Source organism: Hyperoodon ampullatus (assembly GCF_949752795.1).
Source record: "Hyperoodon ampullatus genome assembly, chromosome: 6".
NCBI classification, from domain to species: domain Eukaryota; kingdom Metazoa; phylum Chordata; class Mammalia; order Artiodactyla; family Ziphiidae; genus Hyperoodon; species Hyperoodon ampullatus.
In genome coordinates this window covers 69898322-69925640 of record NC_136919.1, presented here as the reverse complement: position 1 = coordinate 69925640, position 27319 = coordinate 69898322, and the positions used below count along the sequence as shown (strand labels likewise).

General features: G+C 36.5%; 1 protein-coding gene across 1 annotated transcript in view; it reads left to right on the top strand.

The window, feature by feature from the left end:
- Positions 1 to 21245, top strand: part of UHRF2 (ubiquitin like with PHD and ring finger domains 2) — a gene marked incomplete at both ends in the record, with an annotated part of 72956 nt that extends 51711 nt beyond the window's left edge. The window contains 11 exon segments of the mRNA XM_079707193.1: positions 3389 to 3435; positions 3437 to 3581; positions 3847 to 3954; positions 6856 to 6960; positions 9779 to 9885; positions 13114 to 13276; positions 13971 to 14111; positions 16034 to 16130; positions 16450 to 16607; positions 19975 to 20073; positions 21099 to 21245. Of these exon segments, the coding sequence (XP_079563319.1) occupies positions 3389 to 3435; positions 3437 to 3581; positions 3847 to 3954; positions 6856 to 6960; positions 9779 to 9885; positions 13114 to 13276; positions 13971 to 14111; positions 16034 to 16130; positions 16450 to 16607; positions 19975 to 20073; positions 21099 to 21245 (1317 nt within the window).
- Positions 21246 to 27319: the final 6074 nt, after the last annotated feature.

The window sequence follows — 27319 nt, the reverse complement described above, 5'->3', positions numbered from 1 at the left end:
CATATTAGGGCTTCCTGGTGGCGCAGTGGTTGAGAGTCCGCCTGCCGATGCAGGGGACACGGGTTCGTGCCCCGGTCTGGGAAGATCCCACATGCCGCGGAGCGGTTGGGCCCGTGAGCCATGGCCGTTGAGCCTGCGCGTCCGGAGCCTGTGCTCCGCAATGGGAGAGGCCACAACAGTGAGAGGCCCACGTACAGCAAAAAAAAAAAAAAAAAAAAAAAAAAAAAAGATGTCATATTAGGAAGTTTTTTCTTTTTAGACTACGGTTCATGTTGTTAGCATGGAGGATTAAGTTAGAGGGATGACAGACTGTACTCAGAAATAGTAACATCACCATTACGTAGCTGATAACCATTGTGAAGAATAGATTGTTCTCCATTCCTTTGGTCTCTCCCCACCTGTTGGGAAGGTTGTTGTATTACAGCAGAGGCTGTAGGGGTGGAGGAAGAAGAAAAAGGATAGAAGTTCTTCCTTTAACCCTCTGCCACTACTTTGCACGGTCACACCCTGCATTTTACCATCACCAGTAATTATATTTCCTCTGAAGTCTCATGTGCTTCTTCCTCTTTGTTTCTGTGGACGATATGTTCCTGCTTCACTAAATGCGAACCTTTCTTCCTGCTCTCACAGTTTCGTATCCTTTTGCATTTTGAGGAACTTCACTCTTGCAGTTAATTCCTCTCCCGAATTGCCTTTACTGGGTTATTCTCATTAGTATCCTAGAATCTCTTGTTTTCACAACACATGCACATACACACTCTTTCCTAGGTCCCATTTCTCCCACCTGTGTATTGTGGGAGAAAGCTGCCACTTGCTTGCTTCTCAGAGCTGTCTCCACTGATTATTTTTCTATTTGCTCTCCTCCAGTCTGACCTTCCCTCTCACTACTCAACCATATCTGCTTATATTAGGCTTACACATTTTATGTTGCCAAACCCAAGGGTCACTTCTGAGTCCTCTCCTTACCGTCCTGCTTACCTGCTAACTCTGTTTTTGTAGTTGGTATGATATCGTCTAATCTCATTTTCCTCCAGCTTCACCGGCCTTTCCTTGGTCTCTTGTTGGTTTTCTTTCATCTACCACATTTCAGAGTTTCCCAAAGCACTACCCAGGTTTTCTGTCTTCATCCTTGCTCCCTAGATGACCTCATGTAATCATGAGACTTTAAATACCAGGCAAACAGCTTGGAATTTATATTTTCAGATCCAGTCTTCCCTGAGCTTTATATTCCCTATATTCAACTGCCTGCTTCACTAGTATCACAAAACTAGTGAGTCCAAATAGAGATCTTGATTTCCACAAACGTGTCCCCTAAAATCCCACTCCTCACCTAATTTTCAGTAGGTAATACGATCATCTCATCCACTTATTGAGGGCCAAAAAGCTAAACTTAATTTTGATTCTCTCTTCTCCCCACTCACATCCAATAACACATGAGCAAGTCTTACAGTTCTCCATAATGTTTCTGTACTCTCACCACCCAGTTCACACCACTATCTCTACCCTGAACTGTATAGTAAATGCCTAACTAGTCTTGCTTTCACATTGTCTACCAGCTATCCTTCTTGCCACAGCAGCAGAATGATCTGAGTCCTGAATCAGGTTACTCACCTGTTTAAAACCCCCTAATGTCTTTTGCGTTAGGATAAAATCTCAACCCTTGCCATCTGTGACCTGCCCCCTGACTACTTTTATGTTCTTCAGAACTTACCATTCCTTACTATGCCTCAGGACCTTTACATTTAACACCTCTTTGCGTGGATTGTCTTACCTGGCTTCTTGATAGGAATCTCAGCTGGAATTCCACCTCAGAAGCTTTAACTATTGTATCTAAAGACACATAACATTTCTAATCACTATTATCACCCACGTAACCCTGATGTATTTCCTTTATAGCATCTACCACTTTCTGAAATTGTTTCATTGTATGTACTAGTTTTCCTTAACTGTTTACAAATATTTTGATCACAAACATTTATCCCTACGCAGCACCAAAATAGTGCCTGGGTTCTTAACAAACCTGATGAAAAGATGGATCCCAGGGATGACTATAACTAGAACACTGTCTTAGATTACCCTATGGAGTATTTCTACATTCATATCGAGGTCCTTCACTTTACCTGGAATTCCTTAACCTTAAATCTTCTTTTCCACTTCTCCAAATCATGTTGTCTGGATATTTAACCTCTGAACTCATTTTCTCATCAGAGATAATATCTGCTTTCACCATAAGATCTTTGATAAAATTATAGGGTTAGCACATCAGGTAAAATACAATCTTTCTTACAACAAATTAATTTTTGGAAGCCTTCCTGATTTCCAAATTAGTAGGGATTTTACTTGATAGTATTTATTGCCGTATCATACATTATTTTACCTTGAATTTGTTTCTGTATCTCACTGCCCTACTAATTTTCTCAGGGATCGAATTGTTTACATGTCTCATAATTAGGCAGTCAAAATTAACTAGTGGATACAGGTGTCATCTTCTTTACTCTATAGGCCACGTGGCATAGATCATTATAAAATGGGAAGTATAGAAAAAGAAATCTAAGACTGATGGGGGAGTGACCAGTTGATCTTTGGATATACTCAAAGTTTCCATTTCTTGGTGACTCAAGAATAGTCCCATCTCATTCTATAGACATACTTATGCTTTGCTTTTTAGAAATGATATAAGGCAGATTATAATGGTGTACAAGTTACAGTAGAATGACCAACTACAGATAGGCTAAAGGACAAACAAGTATAGAGAATTGAAATTGAGCTAGAGATAAAGCTAATATAAGCAAGCATCCTTGAATCCAGTGTACTTGTTATAATAAACTATACTTTTTTCAGGGGGGGAACATTTTATTTGCAGCAATATTCTCTAATTAGAAAAATCATAAAATATCTACGGAAAGCTTTGTGGAGGTAATATGTGATTTTAGCAAGGTGACAGGCCACCCATTCAGCACGCAAATATCAATTAGACTATACATTTTTGTATAGACTGCGATTAGACTATACATTTTTGAATCTGAGAATTCTAATAACCAATTTAGATGGGGAGATATATCAGTTGCATGGATCATTGTTCAGTCTAGAATCATGTATTCTTACCACTTTTGCTTTAATGATAAAAACTTCAAATGAATAATTTCTATTCTAAGGATTAGTGATAAGATCAGAGTTTATGGTGCCATTTAAATTGGACAGCCTTGTTTGGCTTTTGCACTGCATTTGAGAATTTGATAATAAAATCTTTTAAGTTCTCTAAAAGAATGACAAGTTTTTTTCAGTGAGCTTAATCATGTAAATATTTTGAAAAGCTTAATACTGAAATGCCAACTGAAACTCTGTAATATACACCAAGTATTACATCTTAAAACTTGTTCTAACCTAGAAAGGCCATTATTCTGTTATTGGCTTTAATATAATATTATCAAAATTCCTTTTCTTCTTTTTTTTTAAGGTATTGTCCTTCCTGTAAAACTGATTCTAGTGAAGTTGTAAAGGCTGGTGAAAGACTCAAGATGAGTAAAAAGAAAGCAAAGATGCCATCAGCTAGTACTGAAAGCCGAAGAGACTGGGGCAGGGTAAAGAAGGAAGTCTCTTTTTCTTCCTAGTTATAATGTTTATAACTGTGACGCAAGTTACAGTGTTTCAGTTCCAATAGTAGTAATGGTATAAATGATGTTAATCTGAAATGTTAACAAATAACTATATTGATTAATCATATAAATTGTTAAATATTAATCATATACATTGTTAGGTTTTTATTTTATCTGCATTTTATGGGAATTAAGGGCTTTCTTTAAGATTTAACATAACTGATTTCTCAGTTTGTTCGGTACCTTGTAGGGAATGGCCTGTGTTGGTCGCACTAGAGAATGTACTATTGTTCCTTCTAATCATTATGGACCTATTCCTGGAATTCCTGTTGGATCGACTTGGAGATTTAGAGTTCAGGTATGTTTTAAATTGGCTTAGTTGAAAGGGTAAAATTGGGTATAGTTCAAATTGTAGCAGTGTTAGTGTCGATTGATTCTAAATGGACTAACCTAGGTAGTATCACATGGCATTCAGTTGTTAGAATGAAAGATTTCCTATAGGATGGGTAGACTCTTGCTCATAGCTTAGCAGACAGAGGAGCACACATCATGGAATTAGGCTTCCTCTAGGCCTTTGAATCACTTCGTTTTACTATTCTGTTATAGTTATGGTAGTTAAAGTTATTAAGTGTTCTGAAGAACTTTTCTTGCCAAGAATTTAATATTTGAAGTAGATCTTTAAGTCATGCAGTAAGTTCTCATTTAATGTCATTGATCTGCAAGGAAGCTCACTTAGGGTGTTTTCTTTGGGGATTATCCTCTTGAATGAATGTTAAGATATTGGTTAGAGGAAATGTCACATAATCCAAGGATTAAATTACTTCTCTTTTCCTCTTGAAGAAAACTCTTGTATTTTTCTAATTTCTTCTTTAGAAAGGTAATTTTTTCATTATGGAAAATTTAATATGGAAAAAAAATATCTTAGGTAAAGAGCAGTTTCCAATTAGACAGGATTCTGAACTTTAAGAGTCGAATAGCACTGGTGCTTAGACCATTATTAAAAATTTTAAGGACTTCCCTGGTGGCGCAGTGGTTGAGAGTCCGCCTGCCGATGCAGGGGACACAGGTTCGTGCCCCAGTTCGGGAAGATCCCACATGCTGCGGAGCAGCTAGGCCCGTGAGCCATGGCCCCTGAGCCTGAGCGTCCGAAGCCTGTGCTCCGCAACGGGAGAGGCCACAACAGTGAGAGGCCCACGTACCGCAAAAAAAAAAAAAAAAAAAAAAAATTAAGGTTAAAATAATGTAATACATATGCATAGCATGGAAAGTTAAATACTAGAGTATGATTTATATTTTAAAAACCTACCGTCTTTTTTCACCATTTTCTGTTTCTAAGAGGCAATCAATTTAAAGTTACTTTTTCTGAATTTACCTCTTTATTTATAAATAACATGTTTGTATGGCTTTTGTCTTTATATTTTGGTTTTATTAATCTCTTTCTATGGAAGACAAGAATTTAGTTTAACACACTCTGTCCTCTCATCCTTGCAATGGTTATATCATAATTTTGAATAAATCAATTTTCAAGGCTTATATTATGACTTTGGATCTATAAATACAGTAAAAAAAAAACTGAGTTCAGGCATACCTCATTGCATTGTGCTTTGCTTCATTGTACTTCACCAATACTGTGTTTTTTACAAATTGAAGCTTTTTGGCAACCCTGTGTCAAGCAAGTCGATAGGCGCCATTTTTCCGACAGCATTATTTTTTAATTAAGGTGTGTACGTTTTTTAGACATGCTGTCATACACTTAAGACTACAGCATAGTGTAAATATGACTTTTATATGTACTGGGAAACCAGAAAATTTGTGTGACTCGCTTTATTGCAATATTTATTTTATTGTAGTGGTCTGGAACCAAACCAGAAATATCTCTGAGGTATGCCTGTACAATAATAAATAAGATTTATTTTTTATACTATGTATTATTTATGATATTTATATATGAAATAAAAATTATAATAAAATACACTTAGTGTATTTTTAATTGCCTTGTTCTTTGTTTCCTTCTTTTTTTGTAGGCCTGTCATTCATTCCCAGATTGTAAAAGCCTCATTAATAATGGTCTAAGATGACTGAGGTCATTGGCCTAAGCATTTAGGAGGACAGATTTGCAGTTTAGGAAGTAGGGAAGATTCAGCATGATTTATTATCAGGGTTGGTGAGGTTGGGAATCAAATGGTTCTATGCTCTAAAGTACCTAAGTGTTTCCAAGGCCTAAATCCAGGTTCTGTTGCTCTTATCAGCTTCTCATCAACTTCTAATATGCCTCTTTACCTAGCCCACTATACAGGCTTGGATTTACTCTGCTAAGAACAGTTGTGTGATAAACAAATGAATTAGAATACTTCTCTTAGGGAGTTTGAAGTACACAAAGAAGTGACACTTAAGTTTAAGTGAGCCAGAATTGAAGATACATGGGGAAAAGTAGTAGGCCATTGAAATAGAAGAATTGCATGAATAAACTAAAAATGGGTAGTATGTTTATCATTGAGTAGTTGGGCTCAGATGTATAGGCTCCGTAATGGAGAAGCCGAAGATAAGGCTGGGAAAGTAGATAGGAGCCCGGTTGAGAGAGGGTAATATGTAATACTTAACTTGGGCTTATTATACTATTAAGACTGTTTAATACATGTTAAGCAGTTGAAAAATAAAAGCAGATATGTTCTTAAAAGGATCATTCTGTTTGTGATAGGTAGAATGAGTTTGAAGGAACAAAACTGCTGGAGGCAGTGAAAAAGGGTATGTTTTAAGTATTCATACTCAAACTAGGCTTATATCAGTGAAAGTAGAAAAAGATGGTTTTGAGAGATTTAGGCGATCAAATCAGCAATATTTGCGACCAGATGTGTTTGAAGAATACAGAAGAATGAGGCTAAAATGACTCTTGCCTTTTTGACTTGGCTAGGGAACAGTGCCATAATGAAAGATGAGAAATGAGAAAAAAAGAGATCTAGAGCACTTACAGTAAATTATTTTTTGCCCAAATTGAGCTGGAATTACCAACAGACGTAGGATAATAATTATTTAATAGTTATTTTGAAACTCACAATTCTAGGCCTGAGCAGTTTTAAGAGTTCAGTACCTGAAGGATATATAGTTGGGGAGAAGTAGTCTGTGAGCAAAACTTAGAATTCTGTGTGATATTCAGTTCTTAGTTGAAGCTTTTAGGATACAATAACATATGTGAAACCATTTTGTAAATGTAACTTAACGAACTGTTCAAAGGTATTTTAAGTCTCTCTTGATGTTATAGGTGAGCGAAGCGGGTGTCCATAGGCCCCATGTTGGTGGAATTCATGGTCGAAGTAATGATGGCGCTTACTCTCTTGTCCTGGCTGGTGGATTTGCGGATGAAGTAGTAAGTCATGATACAAGCTTGTTCTTTAGAACCTGTCTTGATCATTCAGTAAAATACAGAAACTTTGTCCAGGATAAATCGCATCTCTTCTAGCATCGTTTTTATGTTGAAGTGGTCAGTTTTTTACCAGTTAAAAAGTAAATCAATTGGCAGTCTTTAATCTTTGTGTGTACTGATTATTGCAGTGAAAATAGTCACATTTTTCTTTAGAGCTCATTTTTAATTTTGGGCTCATTTACATTTTTCATAATTGTAGATTGACATGTAGCATTAGAAATAATACAGAGATGTCTTTGCCCTTTATTCAGGTTCAGCCAGTGGTAACATCTTGCAAAACTATAGTTTAATATCACAACCAGGATACTGACATTGATACATTCAGGACACTGAACATTTCCCTTACCACAAGGATCCCACATGATTTTGTCACTTCAAAAATTTTTATAAATGGAATCGTATAGTGTATAACCTTTGGGATTGGCTTTTTTTCACTCAGCATAATCCTCAAATCATGGCATGTGTCAATAGTTCGTTCCTTTTTATTGCTGAGTAGTGTTCCATGGATATAGGTGTACCACAGTACAACCATTCACCCATTGAAGAACATATTGGTTATTTCCAGCAAATAATGCTGCATTAAAAATTGTGTACAGGTTTTTTTGTAAATATGAGTGTTCATTTCTTTGGGATAAATGCCCAGAAGTGTAATTGCTGGGTTGTATGGTAGTTGCATGACTAGTTCTTTAAGAAACTGCCAAAAAAAAAAAAAAAGATGGAAAAAAAGAAACTGCTGAAGTACTTTCCAGAGTGACTGTACCACTTCTTGTTCTTATCAGCAGTGTATGAGTGATTCAGTTTCTCTGCATCCTCACCAGCATTCAGTGTTGTTGCTTTCTTTTAGCCATTCTGATAGGTATGTAGATATAGCTCATTGTAGTTTTTTTTTTTTTTTTGCGGTGGGCGGGCCTCTCACTGTTGTGGCCTCTCCCCTTGCGGAGCACAGGCTCCGGACGCGCAGGCTCAGCGGCCATGGCTCACGGGCCTAGCCACTCTGCGGCATGTGGGATCTTCCCAGACCGGGGCACGAACCCGTGTCCCCTGCATCGGCAGGTGGACTCTCAACCACTGTGCCACCAGGGAAGCCCAGCTCATTGTAGTTTTAATTGACATTTCCCTAATGGCTAAGAGTGTTGGACATGATTTATTTATTTGCTATGTGTATATCCTCTTGGGTGGTGTAGCTCTTCAGGTCTTTTGCCCATTTTCTAATTGGGTTGTGGGTTTTGTTTGTTTTTACTGTTCATTGGATGTGTAGTTTGCAGGTATTTTCTCCCAGTCTGTTTCATCTGCGTGCTTTCATGGTATAATGATGAATTCAAGTATAGATGAGTTAATGACATAGAATTTAACTATTTTTACATGATTATTTGCTGCTTGAAGAATAATCAGAAATGTTTTTGTTCTTATGTTTCAAACACTGTTGAACTTAGGTTGTCCCTATTATGCTCTCTCCTACCTAGTTCACACTACTTTTTCCTTTATAGCACTACCACAGTTACAACTTTAAAAGTCGACAAGGTTATAAATATGAGCATTGTGAAGTCAATCCAGATACCATTTGGAAGACTGTATCTGATCAATTTAAGAAGTATTCTGGACTGTTTTAGATGTACTTATTTATTAGAATTCCTTCAAATGGAGTATACACTGAAGATGAAATTCCTTAACACCTTATTCTTTAAAATATAGAACTCAATTTTGGGTCAACAAAGTGAATTGAATGAAGGTTTTAGGACATATAGAAACACTTAAAACCATGAGATTTTTAGTTATGACTTTTAATCAAAGGAGAAACTAGATGCAAAATAATTGACCTTTATTACAAGCAAGAATTAAGTAGAGAAAGCTTCATTATCTTAAGTTCAGTCTGAACTAGTTAAAATAATCTTGCATTGAAGAAGAACCACTATTGAGATAGTGTTAGTAGAATTAATTTACATACTGATAGTTACTTTTCTCGGTTTAAGTACTGAATGAGGCAAAAACAATAGCAATAAAAATTTGTAGCTACTATAAAAATACTTGTGGAGCTAGTTTTTAATATCTTCTTTGGGCGTGTTTTTTTCACATTTAGTAGATGCTATACAACTTATAGTATCCAGTTCTTTTCTAACTTTCTTCTTAATGATAGGTAATTGTTTTATGCCAATATAATTTGCATAGACTGTAAAATGTGGGGAACTTACAATGCTGTTATGATTTTTAAGTTTGAAATTTAGCAGCAAACTTGGATATGGTGATTCACTTTGTTATAAAGCAGAAATGTAACACACCACTGTAAAGCAATTATACTCCAATAAAGATGTTAAAAAAAAAACAAAAACAAGCCTTGGATGTGGTATAGATTGCTGTTGGGAAATCAGTTTTGGAGTATTTATTAAAATGGTGCCCTGTAAAGAACCTACAAATTAATATTGATAAGTTGATTTTAATAACATTGAATTAAACTAAACAATATTCCCAACCCATCCTTATTTTGTAACATTCTATAAGTTATTTGTATAAGAATAGCTATGTTTGGAGGTGTTGGAAGCTATAACTTTAAAATGAAATCTTTAGATCAAGTGATAAAGCTTGAAGGTATATTACACACAAGATTGCATTTGAATTTTGCCTTATTTTGGTAGATACCTTGAGAGAACAAGTCAACTTATAACATCTGAACCAAAAGTTCTGACTCTGAAACAAGAATTGGTGAATTATACCTGGTATAATTAGGTATAATTTAGGTTTTAATGCCAAAAACGTTCTTCTGCAGGACCGAGGTGATGAATTCACATACACTGGGAGTGGTGGTAAAAATCTTGCTGGTAATAAAAGAATTGGTGCACCATCAGCTGATCAAACATTAACAAACATGAACAGGTACTCTATATTGTTAGTTTGTAAAGACTGTTTAGAATTTGGGCTTTGTGTAAAAGTTGGATTATAGGACTATAATTTATAACTTACACTGTAGAGGAGAATCTTAAATTGTGAGTTAATATAGCTAAAATACAAATCCTATTACCTGATTAGTATATAATTACTTATAAGCTTCCTAACTTATTTCTTAGTATCATTTTTTTAAATGAAATAATTCCCAGTCTTAATACATGTGCTTTGCATTTGGAAACATATTGAAACCTTTAAAGGAAAGGAACCTATATAATTTAATGAAATTGAGGACAAGGTGGCTTATCTACTACCACATAGGTCAAAGTTATGTTCTACTAAACACAGATTTATCTTTTAAAGTGACAAACTTCTTTTTAGAGGAGACTAATGTGAAATAGGGTTATGTTTGGGAGCCACATTTATGTGCATAAGTGAAACATCAGATAACTTAATCAGAACTACACAAGGTGCTTTTAGGATTTATGTTAAAATGTCTTTTAACTGTTAAAAAAGAGAATGTTTAGGTACAAAAGAGCCACCTTGTGCTGACTTTATTCTATAGAAATATTCATGATATTCCAGCTTCCATGGGAATAGAAAATTTAATAACTTCAAAATGTTTTATTTCGTAAATGCATGCTAATACCAATAATTAAGTAACCCAAACCATCAGATATCAATGACCACATTATAACTTGTCATACTGATAATTTTGTGATCATGAAGTTGAAATTTTTTGTATCCTATTATTAAGGGTATTTTGTGGAATACTGTGTAAAAGTGAGTATTTTTCGCTTTCCTGAGTCTAAATCACTCAGTTTTAAGTAGTGTGTCCTTAATTTCTGATTACCATGTGAAGTAAAGAATATACTTTATGATTTCAAGACTTTGTTGCATACCAAGTTACATAGAATCTGTTTTTATGTCTTCCTTCTATATTATTTCTGACAGTAGGATTATTTTATTGAACCAGCAGAGGAGACAGGTCAGATTTGCTGGTGAAAACATTGCTGAGGTAGGAGTCCAGCCCCTACACAGTCTTTTTCTAACAAGAAAGCAACTCTTTAGGAAGAATGATCTTAAAAGGAATTAGAAATATTTCGATGTGTATTGTCAATGAAAATGTATCTTGAATTTGCAGAAGGGCTTTTTCATGTTGTCAAATCTGAAAATTATATTTTCCCTTTAATAATAAGATTATTTGGCTTGAATGAAACTTCCTTTGTAACTACCTGCACTTGTAATGTACATGATAGATTCTTGTCAAGCTTTTGAAGAATCTAATAAATATACCGTTTATCATGTCACAATCTCAGAAAATAATTGACAAGTAGTAAAAATGTTTATATTAATAAGGAAGGTAGTGAAAATGAAATAGAAACTCAGAACAATTTAGGATTGACTTATCACAGAGACTCTAACATTCCCTCAGGTAATTTATACATTAAGCTGTGAGTACACCTTGTGATTGTAAAGGCCTCTTAGGCAAAGGTACCTATATGTTTTATAAACACGAAAGCTGAGGTGAAAGCTCTGACCCGTAGTATACTCTTTCCTGACGTGTATATGGTCTAATTCCTTTTTTGTTTCTCTACTAAGAGGTAGTTTGATACCTGCTTTTTGCTTTTGAGAAGTTTGTTCCTGTTTCTTCTCAGCTCTTCCACTTTATGAAACTGAAGAGGGCAGCAGGTAACCTGGCCATCCTTTATCAGAGCGTTTAGAGGCAATCGATTGAGCTGTGGATAGAATAATGGAAAAGCCTTGTTGTTTTGCCTAGTTTCATCCTCTTGGACTCTTTACACAAACTTGAACAGACTGCATACTTATGTGAAGCTAGAAGTGAGTTAATAATTCCAGTTAATGGTGCAGTCATTATGATGGAACGTACCTGTGAGCACCAAAGCATTCAGCTCATTAATGTGAAGATAGTACATATCTCTTTCTTAGCTCTTTAAGAGGATGAAGTATATGTATCTCAATAGGTATTCCATAAATAATACCAGCCCTAGAATTGATGGCTACATTTTCTTCTACCTCAGAGTTTTAATTCATCTCCCATTTGAGATAAAAAAGATAACTTGGTGACCTTTAACTCTGACCACGTCTATTAAAAAATTTTTTTAACAAAACACTTAAGTTCATTTACTTTAACTATGATAGAAAGATTATGGTAGATTAGTCATTTAGTCTTAAGGTCTTTGTTTGGGGGGTTTTTTGTTTGTTTGTTTTTGAGCTTGCATAAAAAGAACTATACCCTGAAAAAGCATGTTGTATCATATCTGATTTTACCAGATTTGAGGGGAGGGTATCTTTTTTTTAACCTTAAATGTTCTTAGTGGATTCTTTTCACTTAGGATATAGGTGTCTTAGAGGAAAAATACTAACTTTAAATACATTCTAGTTTGTCTTTTGGGGAGCAGGACTAAGTTTCCCCAAGGAAGGTCTTCTAACGTCTATTAACCTTACTGATTAATTACTACTAGGTGAGTACACATACTAAGGAAGCTTCAGCTAAATCCAGTGCTGCTTCCAGCTCAGTGTTCCTCCTTGTTCATGTGTCATCAGTAAAATGTAGTGATCTTGAGCAGCCAAAAATCTTTATTGTCATGATTTAGCACAGGTGTTTGAATGCTTCAGTTTTATTTAAACTTACCTTTTTACTGGAAGTCTTTAAAGGATATTCTCATATTAAACTTGTTCTTATTATCTTCTAAACTTTAAGGAATCTCTAGTGTCTGGAATGTGGAAAGTAGACCTAGAAAGGTCATTCATACCTTGCTGACAAATTTATTTTTCTGGATTTCTTTCTACATTTCTCCAGCAATTTACCTCATTCCCTTATCAAAAATAACTATTACAACAATCACTTGCTTTAGTTTTCCAACTTTCTCCCTTCCCTCAACAAACGTTATTTAAAGAAAATTCCATGTATTTCTAGTTGTTTTCTATTATACGTGGCACAGATGTTATTACTTTCAGAAGAACCCTACAGGCTATCTGAGAACCAATCCCCTGGCTTGGGGGTGACATCAGAAAACTGATTTGTCTTCTCTGCTGGTGGGGGAAAGCATAATCCTATTATCTGGAATAATATGGAAAGAATCATAGAATCTTAACCATCAGGTAAGGCATAATTCACCTTTTAATTGAGCTAATGATGCGATTATATACTTGAAGAAAGATTACTTGGTATAAAGACTTTGTTTTATTTTTTAGGGCATTGGCCCTAAACTGTGATGCTCCATTGGATGATAAAATTGGAGCAGAGTCTCGGAATTGGAGAGCTGGTAAGCCAGTCAGAGTGATACGCAGTTTTAAAGGGAGGAAGATCAGCAAATATGCTCCTGAAGAAGGCAACAGATATGATGGCATTTATAAGGTGCTCTATCTGGCATGACATCTTGTTAGTCATTCTTCCTGGGCTTTCAAGACAGGGTTGCCACAGGGAACTGCTCTACTGTGGGTGGGCTAAAGGAAACAATAGACCATCTTAGTTGGTCTTTCTACTTTTTCTGGAAATACAACATGTACAAAACGATCTCTTAATTTTGACACTTGTCTTTTAAGGCTTATCTGAAGTCCCTAAAGGCAGAGTTATATTTTGGGTTAAGTTTTTTTTACAAGTATATATTCTCTTATGATAAAACTGTTCAAATAACTTGGCCGTTGTAGATATTGATTCTTACATCTTCCAGAATGATTCTAGTTTTAATAGATTTTTCGAAGCGGAGCACATCATAATTTTGAAAATAGGTTGCATTCTTTGTTTTAAAAATGAAGACATCTACTGCCACCATTTTTATCTACTATTATGCAAAATTCTATTAATTAATGAGCATAATCTTGCTGCTACTTCAAATTTATAGCAATCTATACTTAATGGGAATTATCATAATTAAGAAATAAGGTCAAAACAATATTTAAGTGCATATTTTTTTACTTACTATTACAGCAGAGCAAGTATCTTTCAAAGTTGCATTTAGTTCTGCCAAGTTTACTTAAAACACTAATATGACATTATGAATAAGTCTAAACTTTACATTTCAAACTAGTACTGAAATATTACAATTTAGGTGGTGAAATACTGGCCAGAGATTTCATCAAGCCATGGATTCTTGGTTTGGCGCTATCTTTTAAGGAGAGATGATGTTGAACCTGCTCCTTGGACCTCAGAAGGAATAGAACGGTCAAGGAGACTATGTCTACGTTTACAGGTTAGATTACATTTGTCTAGGCTACTTGTATTTTCATAAAAACGTACGCCTCTGTACTATCTATGTGCCTTAACACTGGATATAACCCACAGCAGTTGGTCAGTGGACTGTAAGGGGTGAGGAATGAGATCATGCAAGTATACAGAAAGAAAAGAAGTAAAAAAGTAGCATCCTAGGTGTCAAACTGCCCTAAGACCAAGAATTGTGCTTGGGGAAAGCTGGGCTTGACAATGAAATGTAAAATGCAGTTGACCCTTGAACACCATGGGTTTGAACTACATGGGTCCAGTTATACATGGATTTTTTTCAATAGCAAATATTTCAATACATATCTGGTTGGTTGAATCTGCAGATGTGGAGGGCCAACTATAAGTTACACAGGGATTTTCAACTTGAGAGGATTGGCCCCGCCCTAACCCCCTGTGTTGTTCAAGGGTCAGCTGTATTTCCAATTCAATCTGGACTTGAAGTATGAGGGAAAGGGATACCTAAAATTTAGATATAAGAGGCCTTGAGAAGGGAAGTTTATCCTAGAGGGCACAGGGGGTGTGTCTCTGGTAGGGGAAGGGGGGAGGTGGCTTATAAGAGTGGTCTGCTTTCTACCCTTCTCACTTTTCCTCACCCCTTTTCTCTCTTCCCCCTCAAAGCTGCTTCCTTGTCCTGTCACCACCTTTAGTGCTTTGCCTTTTTTTTTTTTCCCTTTGCCCATGCTCAGCTGTTAACCCATATAAGACTTTGTTGGTTTTTTGTGCATAATGGATGGTATGGCTACATTTCCCCTCCACTACCTATACACCCTAGACTTTGTCCCTGACACTGACTTCAGAGCATGGTTTGAGTTCATCCTCCATCATTCCCCATCGCTGTGCTTCTCGTAAAGACTACCAGCTTTGTCATTTCCCCTGGCTCTGCCCACACTGCATGTGTAGGGGCTGAACTATGGGCAAGTGTCTGACCACCCAGGCAGGTGAGTGTCTCTTCTAGTGCAAGTCTGTTTCTGTTTTTGTTTTCTTTTTAAACTCATAGAATTGTTTACATGAGACCCATCAGCTGCTAAAATAACTGCCAAAATAATTCCTTTTTTAAGTAAATATTTTTAAAACCTATTGTTGAATCCATTTTCAAAGGATTTTTTTTTCAGGTCTACTGTTCAGCAGAGCAGTGTTCTAGATAGGTTAAATTTGAAACAGTTGAGCAGAACAAAGCATATAAGCCACTCAGCTATGATGAGTTAATATCATCGATGAGGCCTGTATAACATATTGAGCTTTTAAATATGAGTGTTATCACAAAGCATGTCCAAAAGAAAGCATAGCCAATAACACACAAGGGTAATAAGGTAGAATTTATTCCTTAAAGTCTAACCTTTTAGTTTATAAAGAATTCCGTAATTTAGTGGCTTTAGGTCTTCTAAAAGCTCTCCCGCCCCACCCCACCCCTGCCTCTTAATTTGGGGAGATAGAAATTTGGCCCTTCATGGGGTTTTTTGTCTTTAAGATTGGCTCCATAACTTAGTGTAACCCCAACTATATGAGTATCATCTATTGTGCTCTTTGGTTGATCTTCACTTACCTTCATATCTAATTCTACTTTCCTTTCTTCCTCAAGCTTTTTAAGCCCCCTAGTCACAACTCCTAAAAAGTTCTTTCTTCTTTTTGATCTGAAACTAAGATCATCACATTATAAAATGGAATATCTTTAACAGTCAAAGCTACATGGTTTTACACTGAATTGGGGATTTTTAATAGTCTTATGTCCTTTGAATTCTGTTTCTTTAAACGTCTGTGTCCTTTATATAAATCTTTTCAATTTAGGGAAAGTATAGATTCCTCCCCATTCCCCGTTTTAAATTTCTGACAAGGATCTAGAGCCCCTCTTCTCTGTGAAGCTTAAATCTACATTGTACTTTTTTCCCTCGTCAGTATCCAGTAGGTTACCCTTCAGATAAAGAAGGGAAGAAGACTACTAAAGGACAGTCAAAGAAGGCCAGTGGAGCCTCAAAAAGGCCATCTACAGATGGTAGGTAATGATTGCAGGACATAAATCTGAATAACATAGTTTCTAATAAAGAGAAATATTAAGAGAGTAAATTGAAAACTCATAAGAAATTTTAAAAAATGAAAGGTTTTTTTTTTTGGTGGGGGTGGGGTGGGGTGAGATTTTTGTGTATCTTAATAGTGTCAGAGCCTAAACAAAGTATCCTAAACTATATGGGAAAGTTAAATGCTGCTCTACCCTGGTTATCTTCATGCTAAACATAATTGGTGCCAGTTTACTCTTTCGTTTCATAGTTCTGCTTAGAACCACTTGTAGTGTGCTGATGTATTTTTAAATCTAGATGATTGTCCAAGTGCCTCCAAAGTACCGAAAGCATCAGATTCAGCAGAAGCAGTTGAGGCTTTCCAACTAACCCCTCAACAACAACATCTAATCAGAGAAGATCATCAAAACCAGAAGCTATGGGATGAAGTTCTTGCATCTCTTGGGGAAGGACCAGTATGTAAATATTTTTTAACAAGTTTCTAATATTAACAAATGATGAAAAATATTTTCCCTATGAATTATCATTTTCACAAGTCAGTTAAAACTTGATCCTTTTATCCAATCTTCTCACCCAGTACGGCCACCTTTCAGAAATGAGGCAGCACTTGATGCTTTTAAATGGATTTTAATCCTCTTAGATATTGGTTTTTTGACCTTTCTGTGCTTGAACTTCATAATTTATGGTGAGGTGCTGTTCATAGGAAGAATTTTCAGTTGTGGAACACATTCAGTTTAATCTAAAACTCATCAGGAAAGTTTTGTTATAGCTCAAAGTTACCTGATAGAACAAGTCTTAAGCAATTCAGCATAATTTTCAATGCCCACACGTTCAACCTAGGAGTAAAATAAACCAGCATTTATTTAAGTATTTCTTATGTTTTGGATTTTTTTTTCCATTTTTTTTTTTGGTAATGATAAAATTTTAAAGTGAAAAGGAATTTTAAGGTTAACTGATGTCTGGGTTTTGTGTTAAGCTGTGTTTTGCAATGAAGCTTTCTTATCAAATCCCAAAAGGTAGGGGTTTCAAATGTAAATTGTCTGTTCATTCTTTGCTCACTGTTCTTATTGTCTCTAATTTTGCTTATAAATTTGATTCTTCCGTTTTCTTAGATATTAGCCCCTTGTCATGTGTAATATTGGTACTCTTCTGCTTTCTTTCCTTCAAAAAGAAAAGCTGCTGTTTTGTGGGTGAGGTCTAGTATCCTCTCTTGAAATTTCACTTTGTCATTTTTTAGTAATTTCTCCCTTCCAATGTTTTCTTCATTTTTCTGAGTACATTGGCCAGAACTTCTTGTGTCTGAAATGGTGTTAATGCATATCTATATGCCCCTTTTATGTGGATTTAGAGGGAACTCTCATAGTTTTTGTGTTGCTTTTTGTTTGACAAATAGTCATCATTATGGAAACATCTTCCTGATACCGTTTGTAGACTTAGAAAGAATGAGGTTTATCAGATACCCTTTGGATTGATACTGGAGGTTTTTTTTTTCTTTGTTTCGTCTATAAATGTGATATTTTGGGTTGTCCTTGGGTAGAATGAGACTCACATGTTTAGAGGACAGAGAAAAGTGAGTTAGCTCTGTGAGAAGTGTTACTTGCTTTTTAGCCAAGAGAACCAGGCATATGGAGAGTCTGACTCTGGTACATCAGATTCTTTTTCACTGAGAGCAAGTAAGAAACAGCAAGCAGTTGTTGGTCATGGTCTGATTATTTTCTGGTTGGAGAGGATACAGCTGGTTAGTGATAACTCAGGTGAGTTCCAGCTGTGAGTGGGCAGAAGACAAAGTAGCAGATACAGGTGAAGGATAATGCCACCTGAGTGCACATGGAAGTTCTCTTTTGCACGTCTGTTGTCTGGGTTGGACATGTGTATTAGGCTTCAATCTGTGGCTTTTCATATATCCTGTTTATCAATTTTAACAAATTATTGAAGTGGTCAAATCCTGCAAGACTTGGTAGGTATGTGCAAATCAAGTATACTTTTCAACCTCTTCCTTCAATGTAACTTTTATGTGAAAGTCACCAACCGACAGTTCTCAAACAAACAAAAACAATATAAATCCTGCCCCTGTTGGCAGGATCTTACACACCTATACCTAGGTCAGGTGACTGTGACCTTGCTGCTAGTGGTTACTCTGAACATTTATGTACTATTGCCCTGCATAGGTTTCATGCCCATTCTTTTCAGATAAACCAGGAACACATTTAGTAAGCCAGAAAAATCAGGTTTTGGCCAGCAGTGACTTTTAAATAAATGCATATATTACATATGTATGCTTATATCCAAACACCTTCCCAAGGCCCTATATGATCTGGCATCCATCCCTACCTACCTCTGAATTCTTCTCTTGCTGCTCTCTCAGGCCCAAACTGCTTTAGCCACAGTGACGGCTGTGCTATTTAAACACACTCAACCTGTTCCTGTTCCTAGGCCTTTACACTATCTCTCTGACTAGAATTCTCCTCTCTGTATCTTCATGTGGCTCATTCCTTCATATCTTGTAAGTCTCTGCAAAATACTACACTCCTCAGAGAGGCCTTCCCTGGCTATCCTTTCTAAAATAGACCCTCCTTACTCTGTTGCTTTAATTTGCCTTGTTTCCTCAGATACTACTATCTGAAGTTGAGTTTTTAAAAATCTGCTCTCCTAAAGGACTATAAAGTTCCATGAGAGCAGAGACTTGACCTTTTTATTACTGCTATGTAGATGAGTGCCTGGCACATTGTAGGAACTCAAAATGTTGATACTAAATATGCTCATATTACAGGCACTGTGGAGGTACTAGGGAAATATCAGTCATTAACAAAGTAGTTTGTCAGAGAGAAGGTACCTGGTATTAAAGTTAAGTTTTTTCCGCATCTCCCCCTAACTGGTATATTCTTCTAGTGTGTTGAATAACACTTCATTGATAATTCACTTGAGCTTTATAATCCATGCTTAAAAATAAGTTATTATCAAGACATAACTATGAAATGGAATCTTTGGTTTTTTTTTTTTACTTGAAATTCCTGTAGATTCTACTTTTTTTAATTAACATAAAGAACAAACATAAAATATACTCCCCTACTACCAAAAAATAACTGAGTGGAGGATTATCCTGGTGACTATTCAAAAAACTACTTTTCCTTCTAGGTTAAACAAACAGCTTGGATAAGATGGAACCCAGTAATGGCTTTTGAAGATTATAGACTACCCATCTGATCATGTTTGCTTTATAAAGCTCGACCTTCTGTAATTTAGTCCCAATTTGAGTAAACAGTAGCACCAGGAAAATATGGGATTTGGGGATTGGGGCAAAATATCACAGAAAATTATTCTAGGTAAATAAATACGTTGATTCTTTGGGGTCTTAAATACTAGAGTATTATTGCCAAGTGCTTTTATCTTTTTTAGCATAAAAAATAAGTATTAAAGTTTTGTAAGAGAAAAAGATTGAATATATATAGATATATTAGAATATCATGGAGCTTTTTGAAAATAGATCTGTATGTAATGACCTGAGACAGGCTGTTCATGATTTTTTTAAGTGAAAAATAGTAATCTCTGGAATAAGAAGTTTACTTTTTAAAGCCATATGTCCTGACTTTGCAACCTTTGCAACTCAATCCTAAGATTTAAAAACTAATGTGTTTATCTTATGGATGGGATTTCTGGAGTTTCCTATTACACATTTGCTTGTAGTTACAATCACTACTTGATTTTTTTCTTAATAGAAAACATACTAAATGGGATTGACACTTTTTTGCCCAATTATTTGGAATTCTTTTAATATATTATGAAATGCTAACCTTTTTTTCTTCTCCTTGGGTACCATTCTAGAATTTTCTGAAAAAATTGGAACAATCTTTTATGTGTGTCTGCTGCCAGGAGCTAGTTTACCAGCCTGTGACAACAGATTGCCTCCACAATGTCTGTAAAGTAAGTAGAACTCCTTTCTCATTTTCCCTTGTTAGGCCAGAAGGCACACTGACCTCCAAACCTCTTTTCAGCACGCGAACAAGCATTTTTTTCATGAAGCAGAGTAGATAAGGAACCTTGCTGGTTAGGAAGCACTTAATTACATCTTGGTGGTGAATCCATGTTTTAATTCTATAGTAATTCAAACCTGTATAGTCTCAACATTCTATCATGTTTGAAATTATTGAGGAGGGGTTGAAATAGAGAAGAAAGTAATGTGTTGTTGCTATTTTCTGTTACAGCTTATGTATGTTTCATATATTATAGTGCAAACTGAAATAATTTCGTGTACTTGAGGGAACCTAGAACAGATTCAGTCTGGCAGCATGCCCAGAGGAGTTGAATATTGTCTTATCAGTGTGGTGTAAAAGGCATTGGAATTTCAGTCAAACCAAGGTTGGAATCTTGTTCTACTGACTGGTGGTTATGTGCCCTGACCTAACTTCTGAACTTAGTTTCTTTTGTAAAATGGAAACCGACCTTCCACATAAGTGTTTGTATGTGACCTTGAGTCAGTTAAGTAGAGCTAAATATATTTTTGGAAAGCACATTATACATTGACTTCATAAAATAGATACATAATTTAGTTTTAAGCAGGGGATTCCTGAGTTGTTTTTCTTTTGTGCTCTATCAGGAAAGATCAGGATTAAAATCCAACCTAGAAGGTGAGGCTAGTGGAAACATGCAGAATTCTAACATTCATTTTTACTGGATGAGGAAATTAATGTATACAAAAGTGGTCATTTACCTGAAGTCTCACAGTATGTGTTAGAGGTGGAACTAAAGCCACATCTGTAGGTTAATTTTCATAGTGCAGATTCAGGCCTTGACAGTTGTTCATGTTTTATGTTTCTCTTGTTGCCAAACAGTAAGTTTCTAGTTCTGTTTAAAAGCCTAAGTTGTTGAGTACTTTCTATATGCTTTACCCTCAGATGAAATTAGGTGTTTTTTTATTTTGTTTCATTTTGGTTTTGGTTTTGCCTTAGGATTGCTTACAGCGCTCCTTTAAGGCTCAAGTGTTCTCCTGCCCTGCTTGCCGGCACGATCTTGGCCAGAATTACATCATGATTCCCAATGAGGTTCTGCAGACTCTACTTGACCTTTTCTTCCCTGGCTACAGCAAAGGACGATGATTTGTCTACTTCTACTGTGTTGCTCCCCGTGGCTTTTTGGACAATAAAGAATCTAAAATGGTTGGGGTGGGGGAGGGTGGAAGCAATGGTGGACCATATCTCTCACGTTCTGAAGCAGCTACTCCTCTTTCCTACGTAGCCATCTTGTGTGTGTAGTAAGAGGCCCATTTCTCAACTGTCTTTTAAATATCAAAAGGTAGTTCTTGTCAGTTTAACAACTAGTTTTAATGAGTAAAAAGTCAAAGCCTCAGCTCTAGTTGATATCCAAGTTATGATTTATTTTGCAACTACCTCAGGACAGAAAAGATTTATGGGGATTTTTTAAATCATTGAATAATTAGTTAAATGAAACTTTAGCTACACACTGCCTCCCAAATATTAGTTGTGCCTGGTTCATGTAATTTGATTTTCAGAAAAGGAAGTGACACTTGAGATTGTTGGAATGAACGCAGCTTCTGTAGTGTGCATAATACATTTTTAATGTCTTCTTCCATTACAGTGTGTGTTTTGCAGGACAGGTTCATTTTTTTAGCCAATTTTGTGAGCTCCATTGTGCTTTTTTCTGGTGTTTTATGCAAGCTGACTACTAATGAAAACAATATGAATGCATTGTTGCTGCATTAGTGTAATGTGGTGTGGTTTTGCACTTAAAAGAGGTATTCAGATGATCTAGTTGTAAATGTTCATGTGAAAAGCCTCTTCTGTACTAGTCAAACTGCTTTTAGTGAGTCTCACCAGTGGTTTTACATCTGCAGAGCATTGAGGACTGGGCTGACTTTTTGAGAGGATTGAAATTGCTTCATATTGTGATCCTAAATTTTATATTCACTATATTCCCTAAAATATACCTTAATAAATATTTTATGACCAGAAAAATAGTTCATCTTGTTTCACTTTTTTACATTTGTCTGGCTTATATTTGTAGGTGTTTTTAAGAATCAGTCATTTCCAGAGTATTTCATTGTGTGTTTTTACTGAAACATTTTGCACAATTTTTTACTCTTAATTTTTGGTATTGAGAACTAGTATGAAATCTTAAGCACTAAGGGACAGATTTCACCCTGGGTTTGATCTTCGGGGTTTTTTTTAACTGAATGGGGAAAATGTTTCAAATTAAGAACCTAGTGACTATTCTTTTATCTATAACAACCAAGTCTTATGTTCAATTTAAGCATAATCAGTGCTACTTATTTCACAAACCTGAGAATATTCTAAAACAGTTCTAGTTTCTGAAACTAAATTTTCATAAAACTTTTAATATTATCGAATCAGTTTTCCTACCCCTGAATTCAGAGCCATAAATATAGCCAATATTTATTGAATATTTGCTTTGCATTTGTTCATGTGTATTTATTTAATTCTACTGACAGTCCTAATAGGCAGGATTTCTTATCCTCTTCTTATGGATGACTATCAAAGGCACAGAAAGGTTAAGAAACTGGCCAAAGTTCATAGGGCAAGGAAGTGCCAGAGCTGTGCTGTAAACAGGCTATCTGAGTCCAGATCTGGCAATCTACTTCTGGGCTATGTAGACTCTCACATTTGAATATAAGCCAGACTGGTTTCAGTGCTTTTCCTGCATTCAGTTAAGCTCAAAATCAGCTCTGGGAAACACAGCACTGTGATTGGAGCTACTGTCACTTAGGACTAGTTTTAAACATTAGAATCATTTTTATTTTGAAGGATCAAATTTAAATTAGATTGAAAATGAATCATTAAATTGCATCATCTAGTATTTTATTTCCTCTGGCATTGGCCATATCGCTGCATGAAGGGTGGGGAATACCTTCCAGTTTCAGCTACTTGAATTTGTTCTACCACTTTTTAGGGAAATAAGGGATTCCCACATTTATGCTGTATGTTGTTTTAACTTTGCTATAAAATGATAGATTATGAAAAAAAGCTGATTACAGCTTAACATGTTCAGAAGTGTCAAGAATGTCCCAAAGCTAAGTAATTTTATATTACTCTTAAACTTTTTTCTAAAGACTTCAAGTTTTTTTACATAAATATTTCAGTTTGTATCTAGAAGATACAGACTTTCAGAAAGCATAACCACAATATGTTGTCACACGTGTAAAAAATTTTTTTAACTAATTATATCATCAATTCTAGTAAATATTTGTTCAAATTTCCATTGTCTCAAATGTCATACATGGATATTTAAGTTTGTTTGAATCAGGATCCAAATAAGGACTTTACATTGTTACTAATTGCTATCTCGTAAGTATCTTTAATATGTGTATATCCCCTTAATCTTTTTTTTTTTCCTTTGCCTTTTACAGTTTGCATTTTGAAATGTTCTGGAGCCTTTCAAACAGAATAGATTTTGCCAGTTATAACCATGTGGTATAGTTTAACCTGTTTCTCTTTATTTTCTATAAGTTGGTAGGTAGAATTCAAGACTGACCAAATTCAGGCTTGAATTGGGTGGCAGGGATGGAGGGCGGCAAGACGTCCTCATAAGTGGTGTGGTCATCCTTCAGGAGGGTGGTACAATAATGTCTCGTCTCTTGGGCTTAAGTTTGAAAACTGAGGGGTTTACTGGATTCTATTACATTTAGTAAGTTATACTGATTGCTGAGCACTCAGCCACTTTCATAAGGGTAGGAGTTTTCTTTTTTCTAGTTAGAGTAGGCAGATCCTCTAGTTTTAGAACTCACTTCTAAATAATACGGTTCATTCAACAAATATGTGCATGCTAGTATGTTTAAGGGTATTAGGTAATCTTTTGGAAGCTGACAATCAAAAACACCCTTAGCTGTCTTACAACCCTGCTGTGACAGTTTGGCTTACATAAAGGGGCCCTCCCTATATAAAGCTTAAAGCTTTGGATCTCAGTATAGATCCTACTTATAAGAGCTGGGGATCTGCTCTGACTTCCCACTGTCTATTTCTCTTTGCGCACCAGCGACAAAACCTTTCCCCATTCTTCTTCAGGACACCCTGAAGATAGAGCTCATTACTGCCTACCTGTCTGATTTGTCTGTCTTAATTTGAGGAAATTGAACTTGGTGGCCCACTCAGCACCAGCTCACAGTGAGAAGAGTTATCCTTGTTTGTCCACTGACTAGTGCTGACTAGTCCCCACATCAGACCTTTAAATCTCTGAAAGAACTGATATTTAGTAACCTGGGTTAATCAGACACTACACAGGGGGAAAAAAAAAAAGATTAAACACCAGTCACTGGACACAAGGAATCAAGAGCCAGCTAGAGGGACCAAGCAGGCCGACCAAATGATGTATTGAAAAAAATGAATGAATGAATAAGAGTTTTACAACTATATCCTCAAGTATGAAATTGCATTGTATTGATAGAGTAAGAACAAGCTGCTGTGCAAAGAGTAATTTGAGATTAAAGTTCTTTGAAATAAACATGACTGTGAAAACAAAATGCAACAGACAAAACAGAATGGACACTGCCAGAATTTGAATGTATTGCTGAGTAATCCATTATATGAGTATCCTGCAATCTGTCTATGCACCTCCTGATGTATAGGTTGTTTCCAGGATTTCGCTATTATAAGGCAAGCTGCTGTGAACCTTTGTCTTTCGAAAATAGTTTGACATTTCTTATAAAATTAATTATGTGCTTAACATACAACCCATCAATTACATTAATATTTATTCAGGAAGAATGAAGACCTATTTCTAAAGCAGTTTGTACCGTTTAACACTGCCAGCAGTGTATGAGAGTTCAGGTTGCCACAATCTCACTAACACTTCATTTTGTTCTTTCATTATAACCATTCTGGACAGAGAGGGTGTGTAGTCTCTGTAGGAGACAAGAGTGGGTTGAAAATTTAGTGACCAGAACGACTCTAGTAGTCATTTGTACTTTTCACCAGGTATTTCTGGCTCAAGTGCACGTGTTAGGATTATACATCCCAACCTCCTTGTGCTTGGCCAGGGCCATGTGACCAGCTGGTCAGTTAGTTGTAACAAATGCTATGTGTCACTTCCAAGCAGAGCATTTCATTGCCCTCCAGAGTTTTCTTTCCCCTTCCATGGAGACCAGTAACATCTAAATAGAGCTTTTCTATCAGAGTGGGGTCCCCAGCCAACTTGTGATGTACATGCAACGTGAGTGTGAAGTAAAATTTAAGAGCATAAGTTTTTTGAGTTGCTAACACATGACCCAGCCTTTCCTGACTGATAGCATTCCTAAGTTCCTCAGCCTACCAGTAGACATGAAATTGAATTTAATTGATCTTTTTAATACTTTGGCACTAGAACGTCTACTGTTTTTAAACTGAATTCTTTATTATCCAAATTAATTGACAAAGCTATTGATAAATTGGTTGGTGGCATGGTAGGCAACCTCTAAGATGGTCCCCAGTGATCTCTACCTCCTGGGCTTCTTGCCCTGTTGTAATCTACTCTCTGTGAGTGTGGGCTGGAATGCTTTTATTCTACTCATGTAATGTAGTGAATAGAAGTGATGGGATGTCACTTCCAAAGTTAGATACTGTGGCTTCCACTTGGGCACCCTCTCTTGCTCATTCTGAGAGAAGCTAGCTGGCATGTTTTGAGCTACCTTCTAGAGAGGCTCATGTGGCAAGAAACTGATGTCTCCACCCAACAGCCAGTAAGATCCTGAAGCCAGAGGAGGTGAGTATGGAACTGGATTCTCCCCTAGTCAAGGCTTGAGCCTCCATGCTTTCTGTTAAGAAGTATCCTGTTGGGCTTCCCTGGTGGCACAGTGGTTAAGAATCTGCCTGCCAATGCAGGAGAGAGCGGTTCGAGCCTTGGTCCGGGAAGATCCCACATGCCGCAGAGCAGCTAAGCCCGTGCGCCACAACTACTGAGCCTGCGTTCCACAGCTACGGAAGCCCACGTGCCTAGAGCCCATGCTCCGCAACAAGAGAAGCCACCTCAATGAGAAGCCCACACACTGCAACGAAGAGTAGCCCCCGTTCGCCGCAACTAGAGAAAGCCTGCACTCAGCAATGAACATCCAATGCAGCCAAAAAAAAAAAAAAATCCTGTTATTCACATTGTTCTTCCCCTATGGGTAATGTGGTGTTTTTCTCTAGCCTCTTTCAAGACTTTTTTTTGTCTTTAATTTTCAGAAGTTCAATTATGATGTGGCTGAGCATGAGTTTCTTTAGGTCTGTCTTTTTTTGGTTTCATTCAGCTTCTTGAGTCTAGATTATATCTTCTGTCAAATTTGGAAACTTTGCAGCCATTTTTTCTTCAAATGTGATTTCAGCCCTGTACTTTTTCTTCTCTCCTTCAGAACTTTAATGCCATGAATGTTCGTTTGTTGTTGTCCCACAAGTCTCTGAGATTCTGTTCATTTTTACTCACTTTATAGTCTCTATCGTTAAGATTAGATTAATTCTTAGTGATCTCAGGTCCACTGATAATTTCCTCTGCCATCTATATTCTGCTACTGAGCCCATCCAGTAAGTTTTTTCTATTTTGGTTATTGTATTTTTCAGTTCTAAAATTTGTTTGGGTCTTCCGCATATCTCTTACTCAAGTTTATATGATGAGTAATTTTGTGCTGGATCCTGGACATTTTGAGTAGTATGAGAATCTTATTCCTATTTAAATCTTCTATTTTATAAGGCCAACTGTTGAGGTTCAGCGGGGTTCAGGCCCACTTTTGTGGTTCAGTGTCAATTTTCAAAGCCTCTGCGTTGCTATTCTGGTCCATGTCCACTTGGATGCTACCCAGAAACCAATCTGAAACCTCAGCAGTAGTCCACCCATAGTTCACTTTGCCATGTTGATTATGGTCAGTTTCATGCGTGGTCTGCTTGAGGGTCTGCCCAAGACTTGATTAACAGATTCAAAGGAACCCTTTCTCCAGCTTCTTTCTCTCTGTAATCCTCCCTCAACCTCTAGTTGGGATGGTTAAGATGCTGCCTCTTTGCAGCTGGTCACTCAGTACAGGGCAGGGATGGTCCACAGGGCTCCTCCCTACAGTCTTGGCCACATCTAGTGAGTAGGGGGATGGGTGTTCACGTGGAATGGGGCAGGTATAATCAAATGGATTTTTTCATACAGGTAACCCTTTTCCCATCCTTTGGCTTATGAGAGCAGGCTTTTTGTTTTCTTCATCTGT